General features: G+C 39.1%; 1 protein-coding gene across 3 annotated transcripts in view; it reads left to right on the top strand.

Annotated features, from left to right (window-relative positions):
• Nucleotides 1-11,309, top strand: part of xpnpep2 (X-prolyl aminopeptidase (aminopeptidase P) 2, membrane-bound) — a 46,305-nt gene extending 34,996 nt beyond the window's left edge. For all 3 annotated transcript variants that reach the window (XM_089134893.1, XM_089134894.1, XM_089134892.1), the window contains 18 exons: nucleotides 306-369; nucleotides 519-623; nucleotides 809-895; nucleotides 2,154-2,297; nucleotides 2,905-3,006; nucleotides 3,116-3,197; nucleotides 3,272-3,473; nucleotides 4,532-4,621; nucleotides 5,886-5,995; nucleotides 6,922-6,999; nucleotides 7,087-7,158; nucleotides 7,405-7,465; nucleotides 7,546-7,615; nucleotides 7,776-7,880; nucleotides 8,104-8,163; nucleotides 9,417-9,493; nucleotides 9,599-9,688; nucleotides 10,819-11,309. In XM_089134893.1, coding sequence (XP_088991019.1) covers nucleotides 306-369; nucleotides 519-623; nucleotides 809-895; nucleotides 2,154-2,297; nucleotides 2,905-3,006; nucleotides 3,116-3,197; nucleotides 3,272-3,473; nucleotides 4,532-4,621; nucleotides 5,886-5,995; nucleotides 6,922-6,999; nucleotides 7,087-7,158; nucleotides 7,405-7,465; nucleotides 7,546-7,615; nucleotides 7,776-7,880; nucleotides 8,104-8,163; nucleotides 9,417-9,493; nucleotides 9,599-9,688; nucleotides 10,819-11,007 — 1,788 coding nt within the window. In that variant the 3' untranslated portion in view covers nucleotides 11,008-11,309. The remainder of the gene's footprint in view (nucleotides 1-305; nucleotides 370-518; nucleotides 624-808; nucleotides 896-2,153; nucleotides 2,298-2,904; nucleotides 3,007-3,115; nucleotides 3,198-3,271; nucleotides 3,474-4,531; nucleotides 4,622-5,885; nucleotides 5,996-6,921; nucleotides 7,000-7,086; nucleotides 7,159-7,404; nucleotides 7,466-7,545; nucleotides 7,616-7,775; nucleotides 7,881-8,103; nucleotides 8,164-9,416; nucleotides 9,494-9,598; nucleotides 9,689-10,818) is intronic.
• The last annotated feature ends 10,151 nt before the right edge of the window (nucleotides 11,310-21,460 follow it).

Raw genomic sequence — 21,460 nt, 5'->3', positions numbered from 1 at the left:
TCTAATATTTTAACAGTTATAATGAAATGCAATTTATTTTTGAATCGAAAACTATATTACTAATAAGAACTATACATATGAGCTATAAATTCAACACAATGAGAAAGCTACAGGTCTTCTACATGTCTACAGAATAGATAACATATATCAAACTAAATTTTGCCTCCACATTTTAAATATATGGGGCTCTTTTTGTCACTATATCCATTTTTGGTCTAAGCCCTGATAAATGTTTGACCCTCCTTCTAAACCTCAATTTTCTTCATTCTCAATGTGTCAGTAACTGACTGTGATTGTATTGGCAGAGTGAGTACATCGCCCCCAGAGATGCGAGGATGGCCTGGATGTCTGGCTTCACTGGCTCTGCAGGTGTGTTTCACCGCCAAAGCATCATAATATTGCTGCATCACGAATGCATCATTCTCAGTCAAATTAAGTTTGTCACTTTGGACCTTAACAAATGTTTCACTCCTGTATTCTATTATTATAACTTACAGGAGTCTGTTTCTAATTTCTAGGCACAGCAGTAATTACTCAAAACAAGGCTGTTTTGTGGACCGACAGCCGCTATTGGATTCAAGCAGAGAGACAAATGGACTGTAACTGGGAGCTAGAGCGAGATGGTGAAGAGCAAATTATGAGAGTGAAATTAATATTTTAAACTAGTTTTAGAAGTTAAAGTATGAATGCCTTTTCTAGCACATATTACAATTAATATCCTATGTTTTGAAGCATTTTATGATATTAATTACTGCAAGTTTTTCCTGAGTGTTTAACACGTTCCTGGTCTAACTCTTCTGTATCACAGTCTCCATTGGCAGCATCACCAACTGGCTAATCCTGGAGATCCCTGAGGCAGATCACGTGGGCTTTGACCCATTCCTCTTCTCTGTAGGTGAGCAAACATGGCTTCATTTTCTTAAAATAAGATAAGGAATGCTAAATTGAGTAATGCTTTCTGTTAGAATGTTGCTTTTTTTCATATTCTGGTTTAATGCATGGAAATAATGTAACAATGAGAGCAAGGAAGGCAGCCAAAGAGGAAGTTCTAAGAGCAATATAGAGACCACGGAAAACAAATGACAAAGCTAGGAACAACTGACAAACATCAGCAAACACTGGGGCTTATATACGCTGGGTAAACTAAATTAATAAGACACAGATGCAAACACAAACATGAAAATTAAATCAAAGCCCAATAAAGTTTGACTACACTTTAGTTCAGTAGTCCACTTTAGATCCTAAGTAACTTTGCAACTTGTCAGCTAGCAGTCATTTGAGTATTTGTAGACGGTCTTGATATCTGCTCACTTTATTTTGATTGTCCCTCAACACATATTCTACTGACCCAACGCATTCTCATCCTTTAGCGTCATGTAGAACGCTATATGACAAAATGGCGCTATACTACGCACATGGCACCCGTTATCGTTAATATAACACGCGCTGTGATGGTTAGGTTTAGGTGTGGGGTAGGGTAGTCTCATATTACGCTAAAGGATTTATGATGCCTTGGGTTCGCGTGAATATTAACGATAAAGGGTGCCATGTGCGTAGTAAAGCGCCGTTTTGTCATATAGCGTTCTATGTGACGCTAAAGGATGAGAACGGGCTGACTGACCATAACTTTTTGAGTACATGTTATCAATTTATTCTACATTATACACTTATTCTTCTACTAACCCTACTAATACTCTAATGAGAGCTAGTAGCATGTAGCTGCAAAGTTACTTACAGTTTAAAGTAGTGTATCAAAATAGTCTAAACATATTTTTTTAAGAAAATAATATTTTTATTTAGCAAGGATGTATTATGTGACAAGTGAAAGTCTTTAAACTTTTATAATGTTACCAAAAAAAACATTTCTATTCATCAAATAATCCTGACATGAACACCAAATCAGCATATTAGAATGATTTCTGAAGAATCATGTGACGCATTTTAAAATATAGTGAAGTAAAAAACAGTTCTAATATATAATAATATAATATGATATAAATGCAATAATATTTCACAATATTTCTGTTTTTACTGTTTTTAAATAAAATATCTTAAAATGTTGATAAGTGTTTGTTATAATAAAAAATGTAGTACCAAAAATGATGATTAAATTCAGTCCTGAATCATTTGGTCACTGTTCTTTGTTACCGCAGACACATTTGGCGTCTACAACACCAACCTGGCTCCAGCGGGCCGGATCCTGAAGTCTATTCCTGATAACCTGGTGGATAAAATATGGACAGATCGCCCTCCTCTGCCTCTTGACAACCCCATGTGCTTACCTGACAGTGTCATTGGTGTGTGCATGTCTTATCAGCATCACTTGACTGATAAGTACCACGCGAACAGCGCCGAGAACCATAAGATCATGACAAACACAGCAATAAAGCTCTTATTTAATCTTTAATGACCAGTGATATAACTTATGGCAGTGACAGAGGGGATATTCTAGCTCATCCGGTGCGAAGAGAAAGTCAATGAAGCTTGATTGAAGGAATAGTTCACCTAAAAATGACTTCATGTAGATCAAAACATGCATGACTTTCTTTTCTGTGGGACATAATAGGAGAAATAACAGGTGCTTGTCGCTCTTGCTCATAAAAGAGGCTTTCAAGCTTCAAAAAGTATTCTAAAATACGTTTTACATGAATTTACATGATAGCTTGCTGTTTTGCGTGAGAAACAGATCAGACAATTTAGTCCCAATAGGAAGATCATCTTTTAGGGTCTCTGTAAGAACCCAATCAGTCTGATTCATGAATTAATTATTTAAACCCAGTATCACTAAATTAACTTTGAAGTGGATAAATTAAAACATTGGAAAGATTTGACTCAAAATAATGATTCATTTTCAAAACAATTCATGATTCATTCGATCTTTTTTGTGTTTGTTCTTTTGTTCAGAGAGGACCTGGCCAATGAAAGTAGATCATATACGAGCCCAAATGAGCGACAATCCATACAAGCCCACCGCTGTGCTGCTTTCAGCTTTGGATGAGACCGCATGTGAGAACCCCCATGCACAACACAATGCCAAATGCAGGATATTTTCTCTGAATCTTCCTGGAAAACTCTTTTAAGGGCAAAGCATTTAAGTTTGCGTCTCTATTTTCAGGGCTGTTTAATCTACGAGGCAACGACATCCCTTTTAATCCATTCTTCTATTCTTACACTCTGCTGACATTGGATGAGATATGGCAAGTTCCTCTGTTTCATATTAACAGCACTATAATTGGTTGGTGTGCAGTTTCTAACTAACCTCCTTTGCCAGGCTCTTTGTGCACATCGAACGTATATCAGATGAGTTGAAGCTGTACCTGAATGCTTCGTGCTACCAGGCCTATTGTGTGCAGCTGATTGAGTACAGCTCTGTGCGCACTTATCTGCAGACCTATCTAAAGAAACCCAATGTGAGGGTGTGGGTGGGTACAGAGTACACCAACCAAGCCCTGTATGAGCTCATCACTCCTGAGGTAAGACCTAGATCCAAATTATAGACTGCTGTGGTGTGTGCTTGTCAGCTTGGATGCTCAAACTATCTGCAGGCTGAATATGAGAATATTTAGCTGAATATTTGGCCTTTAATGTTATCCTGCACTTCTGTTCAAGAAGTTTTAAACAGTAGTCTGGTATATTTTTCCCATATGGCATTTAAAAGCCTAAAACACATACATAAATGTAAGTATGTACTCACATCTATTGAAAAAGTTAAGTTATGCATCTACGTCAGGCATGTGTGACAAAATTAGATTGCTATAACCAGTGGAGCTGTTTCTATTTTTGATACGCTGCAGTTTCAGCCACATTATTTTGCCCTTCCAAGTCTGACTGAAAAAAAAAAAGTTTTTATCAACAGATTATATATATATATATATATATATATATATATATATATATATATATTCAGTATACAGTATATATATATATATATATATATATTGTGACCAACCACTACATCAGAGGACACAAACAGTTTAAAATTTCAGTTTCGCCTAATGTCACTCCTTCCTGATGTGTAAGGAAAATCGAAGATCTTAAGAAATAAAATCATAGACATTATTTGCTGTTGGATGGATGGATGGGTGGATGGGTGGATGGGTGGATGGATTGATGGATGGATGGATGAATGGATGGATGGATGGATGGATGGATGGATAAATGGATGATACTGTGGATGGATGGATGGATGGATGATACTATGGATGGATGGCCTGAAACTATGATTTCATAATGCATAATAAATAATATGGATGGATGGATGAATGGATGGATGATGCAATGGATGGATGGACTGAAACTATGATTTCATAATGCATAATGAATAATATGGATGGATGGATGGACTGAAACTATGATTTCATAATGCATAATGAATAATATGGATGAATGGATGAATGGATGGATGGATGATACTATGGATAGATGGACTGAAACTATGATTTCATAATGCAGCTTGTGTCCCGCACACAGTACAGATGAAGACAATATTTTACCGCAGATTAACTTATCTTTTATCTCTTATTTCTTTAAGGACAAATTATTGACCAGCACCTACTCTCCGGTGCTGACCACCAAAGCAGTGAAAGATGAGACTGAGCGCCGTATTCTCAAAGAGGCTCATGTAAGAGGATACGGTAACACTTTACAATAAGGTCCCGTTAGTTCATGCATTTACTAAAATTATCATTAACAATGAGCAATAGATTTGTTAAAGTATGTATCAATATGTATCAGTGTTAGTTATAAAATACAACTGTTCATTGTTAGTTCATGTTGGCTCAGTTCCATTAAAGCTGCAGTAACGTTGTCTTATCCTGAAAAGCACATCAGGTCCCACTAGCCCTACTAAGGCTAGTAAGCAGGGCCACCGATGCCAGTTATGGCATATTCACTATAGGGATGAAACATCAGCAATATTGGGGAATATGGGGATATTTAAATTAATTAACCAATTCAGTAAAACCATTGATCAGCTCTACCAAACGTGGATGTTTTTCCACTAAGAAACGAACATTGTTATTATGTTTTAATTGATACTGTGAAGCTGCTTTGATGCAATCTTGTGAAAAGCGCTATTTAAATATACTTGACTTGACTCCGCCCCTCCGTGAGAGATGTGTCGTTCATAATCACTCACGCCACCGGCCTCGCGCCGCTCTCATCTCCCTGTTCCTGTGCCACAATATTGTTTCAGCAACATGACAAGCCAGTGAATTTGTTCCTATGCACAGTACGTGACATTTTATCTACAGGTTAGCGGTTATAGTTTTGACAACGAGTCAATGGGTTCTGTCTCAATTCTTTCTTTTTCGCTTTTCACTTATTTATCGTCATTGGTCTTTTTCCTTTCCCCGTCTTTGTTTTATGAGCAGGTGAATTATGGACAAACTTTAACTAAGAATAACAAATGCTTTAGAAGTATTTTAATAGTTTATGTTAACTAATGTAGTTAACTAATGTTAACAAATGGAACCTTACACACAGTCTTCTCCTAAAATGACTATCATCCTGATGGAGACTGTTTACTGATACCTGTGTTGTATTATCATAATTTCTAGATTGAGGGGCACTTTATCACGCCATAGACACATTCGGAGGCCATACAGGCTCCATTCACTGCAGCTTGATTCAACTCAATCAATGTGTTATCTCTCCTTATCGTAGAACCTCCATAAAACATATTGGGATATTTTTTACTGATGATGTTTGCTGTATTCAATGGTCTATTGACATATTTAGCATAATGAGTTTTTCAATCGAAAAAAACTGCATCTGATAACATGCATGGACAAACATCTTTGTTCTGGTGTTTTATGGCCTAGAGCCAGACCTCATGTGACTGCATTCAGCCACGGTGGGTGAACATCCTCTCTGGCTTCCCACAGGTTAGGGACGCCGTCGCAGTCATGCAGCTTCTGTTGTGGCTCGAAAAGAAAGTTCCAGAAGGCACAGAGACAGAGCTCACAGCAGCAAAATTTGTTGATCAGTGTCGCAGGTACAGAACAGCTGAGCTAAACCCTCATCACTGATACCACTCTCACATAAAACAAATGGTATTAAAGGAACAGTTCACCTAAAAATTAAGATGATGTCATCATACCCTCAAGTTGTTCCAGAAATCTGAGAAAATAGTTCAAAAGTTCAACTATGGAGAAAATGATGGACAAAACTACTTGCAATCATTCATTATAAGTATGTTTTTAGTGTGTACATTAAGTTTAGGGTCCAATTCTCATTTTAACATGTTGCTTATTAGCATGCATATTGCTTGGAAATTGGTTGTTTGCTAGTGCTTATAAAGCATATATTAATGCCATATTCTATATGACTATATTCTACATCCCTTAAACCCTACTCAATACCTAAACTTAACAACTAGCAACTATTAGTAAGCAATAATTAGGAGTTTATTGAGGCAAAAGTCATAGTTAATAGTTAGTTAATATTGAGCATTGGACCCTAATCTAAAGTGTAACCAAACTATGTGTTTTCAATTTTTTTTTTTTTTTCAAAATATTTATACAGCTACATATACACATGGTTTTAGCAAAGTTCTTCACAGTAAATTGTTTATTCATTTATATTGTGATATACGTGTAATTCTCTCTTTTGAAGTGTTTCATATAATCCTATAAATGCTTTTGGGGCTTATTTCTTGAAAGATGTATTATGACTAAATATTAGTTTATGGAGAAAACAATATGAATATTTACTTACAGAAATAGAGTGTAACACTCTATATTAGCTGTCTTTGTAAACATTCATTGCAGGCATAACATCATTTGCACAAGTAACCTGTTCCTACATAAAAGATATTAATTTAGAAGTTGCTATCACTTGTGTTAATCTCTTTGTGGTGTATTACAAAACAATTACTTCCTTTTTTCTGAGAAACACAAACCCTTCATTGTGTTTCGGCAGCAAGCAAAAGAACAGCAGAGGGCCGAGTTTTGAGACCATTTCTGCAAGTGGACCCAATGCTGCTCTTGCTCACTATAGGTAATAAATATTTCATATCCTGCCCTCTGATATAATTATATTCAATTAATTTACCTATAATCATTGCACCATTCTCATGTATTACAGTCCATCTACTGAAGCTGCAAGGAAGCTGACAGTTGATGAGATGTATCTTGTTGACTCTGGAGGACAGTACCTGTGAGTTTCATAGTACTATAAGTGCATAGCTCTGTTTTTGTGCACACGATGCATATCTCACTGTGAGCTTAACTTAAATAGTAAGTAAACTGGTTTCCTTAAAATGTTGAGTTCATTGAAACTAAAAATTTGAGTTGGATCTCTTTCTTTGAACCAACTTAATTTTTTTTTGTTTCCAGGTTAGTTACTATTTAAGTTAAACCAACAAATCAAGCACTAAACCAGCTATCTCATTCTCTGTTACAGTGATGGTACCACTGATATAACACGTACTGTGCACTGGGGTGAACCCACTGACTTTCAAAAGGTACTGAACAGGCATATGCAAATGATGCAAAGCATAATTTGATGCTTATATTTAGGCTACTAAATTTTTTACTCTGATAGGAGGCCTACACAAGGGTGCTCATGGGAAATATTGAGATTTCAAGAACCATCTTCCCTGCTGGAACTAGAGGTGAGGATCTCCTCATCTTCAATCACAATCTCCCTTCAAGCAACCATGTCTTGATACTTCCACAAGAGGGCGAACTATCCACAGCAGACATCTCACACACAGTAACAACCACAAAACCTGGCATGTGCGAACCATTCATGTGTTTTTATTCCCACCATAGGTGTGAACATGGAGATGCTAGGACGAAGAGCATTGTGGGAAGTTGGTTTAAATTATGGTCATGGCACTGGTCATGGTGTGGGGAACTACTTTGGAGTCCATGAATGTAAGTCTGATTCTCTGACATGTTTATATATTTGACTCAGTAATCTTGTTATATACTGTAGATGCATTTGGGATATTAACAAAAGTAAAATGCACTATTGTTTAAAAGTTGGGGTCAGTATGTTGTTGTTGTTGTTTTTTTATAAATAAATGAATACTTTTATTCATCAATGATGCATTAAATTGGTCAAAAGTGGTATTTTTTCCCTCTGGTTTTCTGATAGGGCCTGTGGGTTTTCAGTCGAATAATATTCCTTTTCAAGAGGGCATGTTCACATCAATTGGTGAGGAATAATGATCCAAGCAGCTCATTATGATCTTTGTTTGATACTTAAAGGTCCCGTTCTTCGCGATTCCATTTTTCAAACTTTAGTTAGTGTGTAATGTTGCTGTTAGAGCATAAATAATACCTGTAAAATTATAATGCTCAAAGTTCAATGCCAAGATATTTTATTTAACAGAAGTCCCCTTTCAAAGCCTACAGCGAACGGCCTGTTTGGACTACATCCCTCTACTTTCTTTTTTTAATGACGTAACTAGAACAGTTTTTTTTTTTTTACTAATCTCCGCCCAGAGGAGTACACAAAAAAGGGGGCGTGGTCTTGTTGTGCTCCCACGGAGAAGAAGCACTAATAAGCACTGCGATAAGCTTCTGTCGGATCACAACACAGGAACTGCTGGCACAATCAGAACTCATTACTTTTTTTCTGAAGGAGGGACTTCATAGAACAAGGAAGTCATCGGGCCGTTTTTGGACAGTGAAAACAGCCGTATACAGATAGTAAATTGTGTGAAAAATATAGTGTTTTTTTACACGCGAAACAAGAACACATGTTATATTGCACACTGTAAACACAATAAAGCTTCAAATAAGCATGAAGAATGGGACCTTTAAATTTCTCTTACGAGAGGTTCTCTCGTACTGCATAATATCTTATACTAGGGGAAAACCTCTTTTCCACAAGACACTGAAGCTAAAAATTATCCTTAATTTTGAAGTAATGTAAAACACGTTATGCAAGCATCCAGACATAGGCAAGATGGATTGCGTGCCCACTGGCTGTCTTGTGGCAACTTCAGCTGCATATCGAGAGGCCCTTGGTGACATCAAATCCAATGGGGGCACTTCACGCCCACTACGTCACGTCCCACCAAAATCTGTGGAACAAAACCAGATTATATCAACCCATCGAGCTGTATTTATAGTCCAAGGCCAAGGCCATATTGGCAGGACGTGACGTAGTGGGCGCAAAGCACCCCCATTGGATCTAACGTCACAAAGGGCCTCTCTCAATAGGCTGCTATAGTTGCTGCAGGACAGCCAATAGGCATGCGAGCCGTCTTGCCTATGTCTGCATGCTGCCTTTTACAATAATTCAAATTTGAGGGTAATTTTTGGCTTCAATATCTTGTGGAAAAGAGGTTTTCCCCTATTGTCAGATATTACACAGTAATCGTTCCCTCTTCTAGAGAGAACCGAGGTTACATTAGTAACCGTTAGTAAACCATTAGTAACCATTAGTAAACTCTCCTTTAGAACCTGGTTATTACAAGGAGAATGACTTTGGTATACGGATAGAAGACATTGTTGTCATTGTTCCAGCTACTACAAAGGTACATCCAACTAATTTGAATCCAGGACTATGTAAATTCAGTGCAACTATACCCAAGTGAAATAATAATAATATGTGCATTTTTTTCTCTGTTTTTCCCTACTAGCATAGCAGTAATTACCTGACATTTGAAACAGTCTCATTGGTGCCTTATGACAGAAAATTAATAGATGCATCTCTTCTGAGTCCTGAGCAGGTATTTGAAATAATACCAGTATTAATCTTTCTGTATATATTACTATTTTGGTAACACTTTATTTTAAGGTGACGTTACTATATGTACTTACTATAATAATAACAGTAATTTCAAGTATCTAATCCTAAACCTCACCTTAGCCAAACTCTTTAGTACAGTTAATTAGATGTACTTACATTTAAAAATAAGTACAATGTACTTATTGTGCTCATGTTGTATTGTAAATCACTTTTGCTGCTATGAGGTGTGATACGGGTAAGGTTAGGGACAGGTGTGGTGGTATGGGTAGGTTTAAGGGTGGGTTTAAGTGTAAGGGATGGGTCAGCTGTGTAATTACAGATGTAATTACATAAATTAATTACATCTGTAATTACATGCTGGTATTTTTAAAATATAAGTACAATGTAAAAACATGTATGTACACAATAATTCCATTGTATCAAATGATTAATTTCAATGTAAGTACATGGTACTTAAAGCCACTTAATATAAAGTGGGACCAGTATTATTACTCAGTACTTATTTAAGTGAGTACAATGTAACGCTTCCTTTTACAGTCCAGTTACCCATGTAAATACTATGTACTTATTTTAGTAACTACAATTACTGGGTAATAACTACTAACCCTGAACCTACCCCTAAACCTACCCCTGTTCCATGTACTTACCTTATATTAGCCAGTACTTTGTAAGTAAACTGTAAGTACACTGTAAGTACTGTACTGTAAAAGGAACCGGTACCAAAATAAAGTGTAACCCTATTTTTTATATAAATTTAGTTTACTTTCATAAGTTTACTTTCACACCATAATCAATTTTGTTACTTTTGGGATGTGTGCGTTGGGTTCTATTTGGTTTCCATTTGTTTCCAATACAAAATCTGGGTAGTGTAGTGAACCAGTTAAAAACCACAGCTTTGTGTGTTTAAAGATATGTTGTTTTCTAGTGTTGGTTTCCTTTGAAAAAATGCCCACAGACTCTCTTCACTAGAAATACATCTTGGGAGGGGGGTTGTGGGTTCGCTGAAAATCAAAAAAGCCTTATTTTTACTTTCATAAACAAAAATAAATTGTTGATTTCAATTATATCTGGAGTGTAGAATATGTCTTATTCTTTGTTGTTGTATTTTAGCTGCACTGGCTGAACTCGTACTATGAGACCATCCGGAGCGTGGTGGGTCCCGAGCTACAGAGGCAGCAACTGAACGAGGAGTATGACTGGATGATGAAGCACACGGCAACTTTCCTTACAGCTGGAGCTTCAGCTGTCATTTCCTCTGTCACACTGTTAGTAACATTGCTGGCTTCGTTTGTGCTATAAGTACTGACGAGCTTATACTCAGCATTCAGTACTTCCTCAGCTCCTACTGTGGGCTGGTAGGCCTACAACAAACCAACTTTCAGGCACAAACTAAAAAAAAGCTTTAATGTTGAATAGGCCACAGTACTTAAAATAAGTTGTCTTTTATATACAGTGTTCTCTCTCTCTCTCTCTCTCTCTCTCTCGCTCTCTCTCTCTCTCTCTCTCTCTCTCTCTCGCTCTCTCTCTCTCTCTCGCTCTCTCTCTCTCTCTCTCTCTCTCTCTCTCTCTCTCTCTCTCTCTCTCTCTCTCTCTCTCTCTCTCTCTCTCTCTCTCTCTCTCTCTCTCTCTCTCTTTCTTTGATCTGGTTATGTTAGGCCATTTTCAATATATTTACCAGACCTCTTTAGGATTTGGTCTATAAACTAGTATTGTGTAATTTATTTTATGACAAAGTTTTTGCACAATTTTTATTTAATTTAAAAATAAATAAATTGCTGGTAAATGTATGCAGAATATATGTTAAGACAAACATTGATTTACAGATACTACAGTATCTCCACTACATTAAGATTTCTTTTGTTCTATGTTTTCATACTTAAAGGGGGGGTTGATTGCGATTTCACTTTTTTCATTTTAAATAGTGTGTAATGTTCCTGTTGGTGCATGAACAGTACCTGCAAAGTTGCAGCGCTGAAAGTTCAGAGATATCTGCTGTGTCCGAAATCTCCACTCAAACCACTACCTACCACCTACATAGCAGCACTATATAGTGAGCTCACCAGCATAATAGAAACACCACTTTCGGACACTAATCGATCGTCTCTCGGTGCCGTTGATTACATCATCTGTCAGCCGGCACTGTGCTAAATAGATTTTTTTTAAATATTACATTACATTATATTGAGCTTATTTCTCCAAAATTAAAAAAAATCAAAAGTCATGTCTGACTGTTTCTGTTATAATGTGCTTCTCCACACATGTTTATAACTTATTTTTAGGATCAGCGCAATGCATGATATATGTAGGGCTTTAGTGACCTTCGGTTTGTACGGGATTCACTAAATCCCGTAAAGGGATTCACTAAAGTACACTCTAAAAAATGCTGGGTTGTTTTAACACAATTTTGGGTCAAATATGGACCAACTCAAACATTGGGTTAAAAATGTGATTTAAAAACGTAACCCAATGGCTGGGTTTGTCCATATTTGACGCAAAATTGGGTTAAAACAACCCATCATTTTTTAGAGTGTACAGGGGTTTTGTCTTTAAATCAAAATAGATTTTATTGTTGATTCCGCAAGTTCAGTATAGATTATAATATAGAACGACTTGTGTCCTTTTGATTTCTTACAGGTTAGGCTGTTGTTGGCCGGAACACGCTAGCATTCAGCTATTGTGTGACGTCATCACATTTTTTAACTGATTTTTAGAACAGATAAGTGAACATAAAAATGCAATTTTCAGCTGAGTGTATTTTCTTAGCCCTCCCTTTTGAATGCAACTTTCAAATTACTTGACAAAAAATTACACCCTGAGAAAAGTGGATTTCTGGGGGTGAACCCCATTGACTCCCATTTATTCTGCACTCGACCGCGAGCGCCCCCACATGTACAGAGACGCGTTACTGCAGCGAGTCCAGAACATCGAAGTAACCAGCCAGTGCCAATCCATTAGACGTTCTCTGCTAGAGGTCTATTTGTGAAACCAAAGTAAACACACACACAGTTATCTGCTGCACATGTACAGTTAGGACAGGTATCTGACATTAAACCCCTGTAAACACACACACAGGTATCTGATGCAGATGTACAGTTAGGACAGGTATCTGACATGAAACCCCTGTAAACACACACACAGGTATCTGATGCAGATGTACAGTTAGGACAGGTATCTGACGTGAAACCCCTGTAAACACACACACAGGTATCTGATGCAGATGTACAGTTAGGACAGGTATCTGACATGAAACCCCTGTAAACACACACACAGGTATCTGATGCACATGTACAGTTAGGACAGGTATCTGACATGAAACCCCTGTAAACACACACAGGTATCTGATGCAGATGTACAGTTAGGACAGGTATCTGACATGAAACCCCTGTAAACACACACACAGGTATCTGATGCACATGTACAGTTAGGACAGGTATCTGACGTGAAACCCCTGTAAACACACACAGGTATCTGATGCACATGTACAGTTAGGACGGGTATCTGACGTGAAACCCCTGTAAACACACACACAGGTATCTGCTGCACATGTACAGTTAGGACAGGTATCTGACATGAAACCCCTGTAAACACACACACAGGAATCTGATGCAGATGTACAGTTAGGACAGGTATCTGACGTGAAACCCCTGTAAACTCACACAGGTATCTGATGCAGATGTACAGTTAGGACAGGTATCTGACATGAAACCCCTGTAAACACACACAGGTATCTGATGCACATGTACAGTTAGGACAGGTATCTCGCGTGAAACCCCTGTAAACTCACACAGGTATCTGATGCACATGTACAGTTAGGACAGGTATCTGACGTGAAACCCCTGTAAACACACACACAGGTATCTGATGCACATGTACAGTTAGGACAGGTATCTGACGTGAAACCCCTGTAAACACACACACAGGTATCTGATGCACATGTACAGTTAGGACAGGTATCTGACGTGAAACCCCTGTAAACACACACAGGTATCTGATGCAGATGTACAGTTAGGACAGGTATCTGACGTGAAACCCCTGTAAACACACACAGGTATCTGATGCAGATGTACAGTTAGGACAGGTATCTGACGTGAAACCCCTGTAAACACACAAAGGTATCTGATGCAGATGTACAGTTAGGACAGGTATCTGACGTGAAACCCCTGTAAACACACACACAGGTATCTGATGCACATGTACAGTTAGGACAGGTATCTGACGTGAAACCCCTGTAAACTCACACAGGTATCTGATGCACATGTACAGTTAGGACAGGTATCTGACGTGAAACCCCTGTAAACACACACAGGTATCTGATGCAGATGTACAGTTAGGACAGGTATCTGACGTGAAACCCCTGTAAACACACAAAGGTATCTGATGCAGATGTACAGTTAGGACAGGTATCTGACGTGAAACCCCTGTAAACACACACACAGGTATCTGATGCACATGTACAGTTAGGACGGGTATCTGACGTGAAACCCCTGTAAACACACACAGGTATCTGATGCAGATGTACAGTTAGGACAGGTATCTGACATGAAACCCCTGTAAACACACACACAGGTATCTGATGCACATGTACAGTTAGGACAGGTATCTGACATGAAACCCCTGTAAACACACACACAGGTATCTGATGCACATGTACAGTTAGGACAGGTATCTGACATGAAACCCCTGTAAACACACACACAGGTATCTGATGCAGATGTACAGTTAGGACGGGTATCTGACGTGAAACCCCTGTAAACTCACACAGGTATCTGATGCACATGTACAGTTAGGACGGGTATCTGACGTGAAACCCCTGTAAACTCACACAGGTATCTGATGCACATGTACAGTTAGGACGGGTATCTGACGTGAAACCCCTGTAAACACACACACAGGTATCTGATGCACATGTACAGTTAGGACAGGTATCTGACGTGAAACCCCTGTAAACACACACACAGGTATCTGATGCACATGTACAGTTAGGACGGGTATCTGACGTGAAACCCCTGTAAACACACACACAGGTATCTGATGCACATGTACAGTTAGGACGGGTATCTGACGTGAAACCCCTGTAAACTCACACAGGTATCTGATGCACATGTACAGTTAGGACGGGTATCTGACGTGAAACCCCTGTAAACACACACACAGGTATCTGATGCACATGTACAGTTAGGACAGGTATCTGACGTGAAACCCCTGTAAACACACACACAGGTATCTGATGCACATGTACAGTTAGGACGGGTATCTGACGTGAAACCCCTGTAAACTCACACAGGTATCTGATGCACATGTACAGTTAGGACGGGTATCTGACGTGAAACCCCTGTAAACACACACACAGGTATCTGATGCACATGTACAGTTAGGACAGGTATCTGACGTGAAACCCCTGTAAACACACACAGGTATCTGATGCACATGTACAGTTAGGACAGGTATCTGACGTGAAACCCCTGTAAACACACACAGGTATCTGATGCACATGTACAGTTAGGACAGGTATCTGACGTGAAACCCCTGTAAACACACACAGGTATCTGATGCACATGTACAGTTAGGACGGGTATCTGACGTGAAACCCCTGTAAACACACACACAGGTATCTGATGCACATGTACAGTTAGGACAGGTATCTGACGTGAAACCCCTGTAAACTCACACAGGAATCTGATGCACATGTACAGTTAGGACAGGTATCTGACATGAAACCCCTGTAAACACACACACAGGTATCTGATGCACATGTACAGTTAGGACAGGTATCTGACATGAAACCCCTGTAAACTCACACAGGTATCTGATGCACATGTACAGTTAGGACAGGTATCTGACATGAAACCCCTGTAAACACACACACAGGTATCTGATGCACATGTACAGTTAGGACGGGTATCTGACGTGAAACCCCTGTAAACTCACACAGGAATCTGATGCACATGTACAGTTAGGACAGGTATCTGACGTGAAACCCCTGTAAACTCACACAGGAATCTGATGCACATGTACAGTTAGGACAGGTATCTGACATGAAACCCCTGTAAACACACACACAGGTATCTGATGCACATGTACAGTTAGGACAGGTATCTGACATGAAACCCCTGTAAACTCACACAGGTATCTGATGCACATGTACAGTTAGGACAGGTATCTTGCGTGAAACCCCTGTAAACACACACACAGGTATCTGATGCACATGTACAGTTAGGACAGGTATCTGACATGAAACCCCTGTAAACACACACAGGTATCTGATGCACATGTACAGTTAGGACAGGTATCTGACATGAAACCCCTGTAAACTCACACAGGTATCTGATGCAGATGTACAGTTAGGACAGGTATCTGACGTGAAACCCCTGTAAACACACACAGGTATCTGATGCACATGTACAGTTAGGACGGGTATCTGACGTGAAACCCCTGTAAACTCACACAGGAATCTGATGCACATGTACAGTTAGGACAGGTATCTGACATGAAACCCCTGTAAACACACACACAGGAATCTGATGCACATGTACAGTTAGGACAGGTATCTGACATGAAACCCCTGTAAACTCACACAGGTATCTGATGCACATGTACAGTTAGGACAGGTATCTGACATGAAACCCCTGTAAACTCACACAGGTATCTGATGCACATGTACAGTTAGGACAGGTATCTTGCGTGAAACCCCTGTAAACACACACACAGGTATCTGATGCACATGTACAGTTAGGACAGGTATCTGACATGAAACCCCTGTAAACACACACAGGTATCTGATGCACATGTACAGTTAGGACAGGTATCTGACATGAAACCCCTGTAAACTCACACAGGTATCTGATGCAGATGTACAGTTAGGACAGGTATCTGACGTGAAACCCCTGTAAACACACACAGGTATCTGATGCAGATGTACAGTTAGGACAGGTATCTGACATGAAACCCCTGTAAACTCACACAGGTATCTGATGCACATGTACAGTTAGGACAGGTATCTGACATGAAACCCCTGTAAACACACACACACAGGTATCTGATGCAGATGTACAGTTAGGACAGGTATCTGACATGAAACCCCTGTAAACACACACACAGGTATCTGATGCACATGTACAGTTAGGACAGGTATCTGACGTGAAACCCCTGTAAACACACACAGGTATCTGATAAAGATGTACAGTTAGGACAGGTATCTGACGTGAAACCCCTGTAAACACACACAGGTATCTGATGCAGATGTACAGTTAGGACAGGTATCTGACATGAAACCCCTGTAAACTCACACAGGTATCTGATGCACATGTACAGTTAGGACAGGTATCTGACATGAAACCCCTGTAAACACACACACAGGTATCTGATGCACATGTACAGTTAGGACAGGTATCTGACATGAAACCCCTGTAAACTCACACAGGTATCTGATGCACATGTACAGTTAGGACAGGTATCTTGCGTGAAACCCCTGTAAACACACACACAGGTATCTGATGCACATGTACAGTTAGGACAGGTATCTGACATGAAACCCCTGTAAACACACACAGGTATCTGATGCAGATGTACAGTTAGGACAGGTATCTGACATGAAACCCCTGTAAACTCACACAGGTATCTGATGCACATGTACAGTTAGGACAGGTATCTGACATGAAACCCCTGTAAACTCACACAGGTATCTGATGCACATGTACAGTTAGGACAGGTATCTTGCGTGAAACCCCTGTAAACACACACACAGGTATCTGATGCACATGTACAGTTAGGACAGGTATCTGACATGAAACCCCTGTAAACTCACACAGGTATCTGATGCACATGTACAGTTAGGACAGGTATCTGACGTGAAACCCCTGTAAACTCACACAGGTATCTGATGCAGATGTACAGTTAGGACAGGTATCTGACGTGAAACCCCTGTAAACACACACACAGGTATCTGATGCAGATGTACAGTTAGGACAGGTATCTGACGTGAAACCCCTGTAAACTCACACAGGTATCTGATGCAGATGTACAGTTAGGACAGGTATCTGACGTGAAACCCCTGTAAACACACACACAGGTATCTGATGCAGATGTACAGTTAGGACAGGTATCTGACGTGAAACCCCTGTAAACACACACACAGGTATCTGATGCAGATGTACAGTTAGGACAGGTATCTGACGTGAAACCCCTGTAAACACACACAGGTATCTGATGCACATGTACAGTTAGGACAGGTATCTGACATGAAACCCCTGTAAACTCACACAGGTATCTGATGCACATGTACAGTTAGGACAGGTATCTTGCGTGAAACCCCTGTAAACACACACACAGGTATCTGATGCACATGTACAGTTAGGACAGGTATCTGACATGAAACCCCTGTAAACTCACACAGGTATCTGATGCACATGTACAGTTAGGACAGGTATCTGACATGAAACCCCTGTAAACTCACACAGGTATCTGATGCACATGTACAGTTAGGACAGGTATCTTGCGTGAAACCCCTGTAAACACACACACAGGTATCTGATGCACATGTACAGTTAGGACAGGTATCTGACATGAAACCCCTGTAAACTCACACAGGTATCTGATGCAGATGTACAGTTAGGACAGGTATCTGACGTGAAACCCCTGTAAACACACACACAGGTATCTGATGCAGATGTACAGTTAGGACAGGTATCTGACGTGAAACCCCTGTAAACACACACACAGGTATCTGATGCAGATGTACAGTTAGGACAGGTATCTGACGTGAAACCCCTGTAAACACACACAGGTATCTGATGCACATGTACAGTTAGGACAGGTATCTGACGTGAAACCCCTGTAAACACACACACAGGTATCTGATGCAGATGTACAGTTAGGACAGGTATCTGACGTGAAACCCCTGTAAACACACACAGGTATCTGATGCACATGTACAGTTAGGACAGGTATCTGACGTGAAACCCCTGTAAACACACACACAGGTATCTGATGCAGATGTACAGTTAGGACAGGTATCTGACGTGAAACCCCTGTAAACACACACAGGTATCTGATGCACATGTACAGTTAGGACAGGTATGACGTGAAACCCCTGTAAACACACAGCCAGGTATCTGATGCACATTTACACAGGGAGTAACGAATACTCACGTTACTGTAATTAAGTAGTTTTTTTTCGGAAATTGTACTTTTTTTAGTCTAATTTTAAAATTGTGTAATTTTACTTTTACTTGAGTACATTTTAAGTGATGTTGGCTATCGGCAGCTTAGCTATTTTTTCTCCGCTATTTTCCTTCTGTTTGTGGTCGTTACTCGTTACATGCTTGTTTTAATTTTATTTTATTTTTATCCAACGTGATTGGATCGAGTAATTGGTCTCGTGACTGTCATCAAATCAAATTAAGCATAGAAAACTTTAACCGCCTATTCATGCTGTTACTCGTGACTGCTGTGGAACTGAAGTGCATTCATCCAGTAGCACCTCATATCAGCGTCTTCCTCTAATATGCTAAGGTACATTTCACATTTCTGCTTAATATGATATTTATATAGGCTGGCCTGTCTACAGGGCCTAACATTTGGTCTGAGGTTGAGGGTGACGAGTTCATAATGCGGTGACTTCCCGCTCCCATTTGAGACGCGCGTCACGATCTGTGCACTGCCTCGTCTCGCGCTCGCCATGCCGCCAGATTCAGAATCAGTGCACCATGTCGTTAACTTGAACTGCATTTCTTAATAAGAAATTAGCACCGCTCGTTAATAAACAGCGTTTTTTGATTGACCCATCCGTCTTCATTTGGCAAGTGCACTTGGGCATAAACATTTTTCATGTTGAACTTTTTTTTTTTTTTTTTTTTTTTGTGGATGCTGCTGATAAAACAGCTTCGTCGAGACTTCAAAGACAAAGAGACAAAGTGTGTTTGTTTGTTTGTTTGTTTGTTTGTTTTGTAAAAGTTTATTTTGTAAAAGATATAACTTCCCTATTTAATGCACAATTTTCCTTTCAAAATATATTGTCAGCACACTGTGAGTAAATGTAGCCGTGTAAAATGTAAGGGATGATGCCACCCTTCTAGAACAATGTGCATTTACGTTTAAATTGTAACATATTTAATAGCATGGAATTAAAGTGTGTAATTAGTGTTAGCTCACTATCTTAGCCTTTTTCAGTGCATTAGTTGAGGTAATCTGATTAGTGATTCTCATTTATCAAAACACTAACATTGGTACCGTTTTGGAGAGAAATTGGGTATTTTTTAATCTATCTTTAACCCATCTCTTGGTGTGTGATGCTGAACTATCACATGAGTTTCTAAAGGTTTTTGAATTCTTTGCACAGTTATGAATATTGATATTTTATGTACAACAATAGCATGCTCAGGCCCAGTGGCTTTTCACCAAATCTTAAATGCTTTCCCCCCCCCAAATAATATGATTTAATGTGAGTGTGCTGATTTGATGCATTTTAAAAAGATGGATGATAGATATTCTTCAATCTTTCTTACAAAGAACAAAATATAATGTGAATTACAGTATGTGCAATTTTTTTTAATTTATAAATTGTAGTGCACAGTGTTTATTTTAAGGGGTAGAATCCGCACCTCACTACTCGCTACTCACTACTCATGAGTCCTTTTAAATAAGCTACTTTTTTACTCTTACTCAAGTAGTTTTTTGGACAAGTACTTTTTTCTCTACTCACACTACATTTTTTGGAATGTAATGGTACTTTTACTTGAATATGTTTTTTCAGTACTCTTTCCACCACTGCATGTACAGTTAGGACAGGTATCTCGCGTGAAACCCCTGTGAAACGTTTAGTAAGAGCCGTGTGTGGTGAGGTTCTGTTTGACTCTCTTCATCACGGCTTTCTCGGTCTGATTCTGCCTCAAACTGATACTGTAGTTCGACATATATTTACATCTGGACCGGAGCTCATAACATGCACGTTTCGCCCGTAAAGGTAATGGGCATTAATCTTCCGGACAACGTGAGTGACAGTTTAGCCAATCACAACACACTGGGCCAAACTAACCAATCTGAGCCCACTGCCTGTTTCTGAGGGAGTGGTTTCATAGAATCAGGAAGTCAACTGCTTGTTCGAGGACAGAGGAGAGCGCGGCTGACAATAAAGGTGAAGTTTATGAAAAATAAGACTTTTTAAAAAAAGAAAAACCAGGAATACATGTTATATTGCACCCGATAACCACAATCATGCAAAGAAAAAAAACAGTCAACCCCCCCTTTAACAGTCATAATTGCATGAATCAAACGGGAATCAAACATAGTCCCCATTCTGGGACAGCATTCATAATTTATTGTATGTCAGTCAGTATTGAACAAAAATATCTTATTTATTTTATTTTATATTTAGTTAAATCAGGCCTCTGCTGTTGGGGTAGAATTGGCTTGTGGCGCTGTCACAAAAAAACTAGGGTCCAGGAAATGCAGTCCCAGAATGTGGAACTGTGTTGTTTTTTTAGGAATACTGGCAGCAATTTGGTGTAGTATGGGAATAGAAAAATGACCAGCAGATGGCAGTCATGGCCCAAAAATATGGCTTCACGTTCTGTTGAATCTTTTTTGTTGAATCTTCAATTGTTGAATTTAATTGAATAATCATACTTTGAACATACTTGCTAAAATATACATTTTAAATACAGCTTAAATAATTATATTAAACAAAATATAAAACAGTTGAAAATCTTTGCAATAGTCCAGTTTTTGGTTCAGTGTTCATAGAATGATCCCATTA

The sequence above is a fragment of the Pimephales promelas genome, chromosome 9, assembly GCF_988280905.1.
Source record: "Pimephales promelas chromosome 9, fPimPro1.hap1.1, whole genome shotgun sequence".
Classification (NCBI taxonomy): domain Eukaryota; kingdom Metazoa; phylum Chordata; class Actinopteri; order Cypriniformes; family Leuciscidae; genus Pimephales; species Pimephales promelas.
The sequence above is the reverse complement of the archived record's forward strand: the minus strand, read 5'-3'. Positions and strand labels throughout refer to the sequence as shown.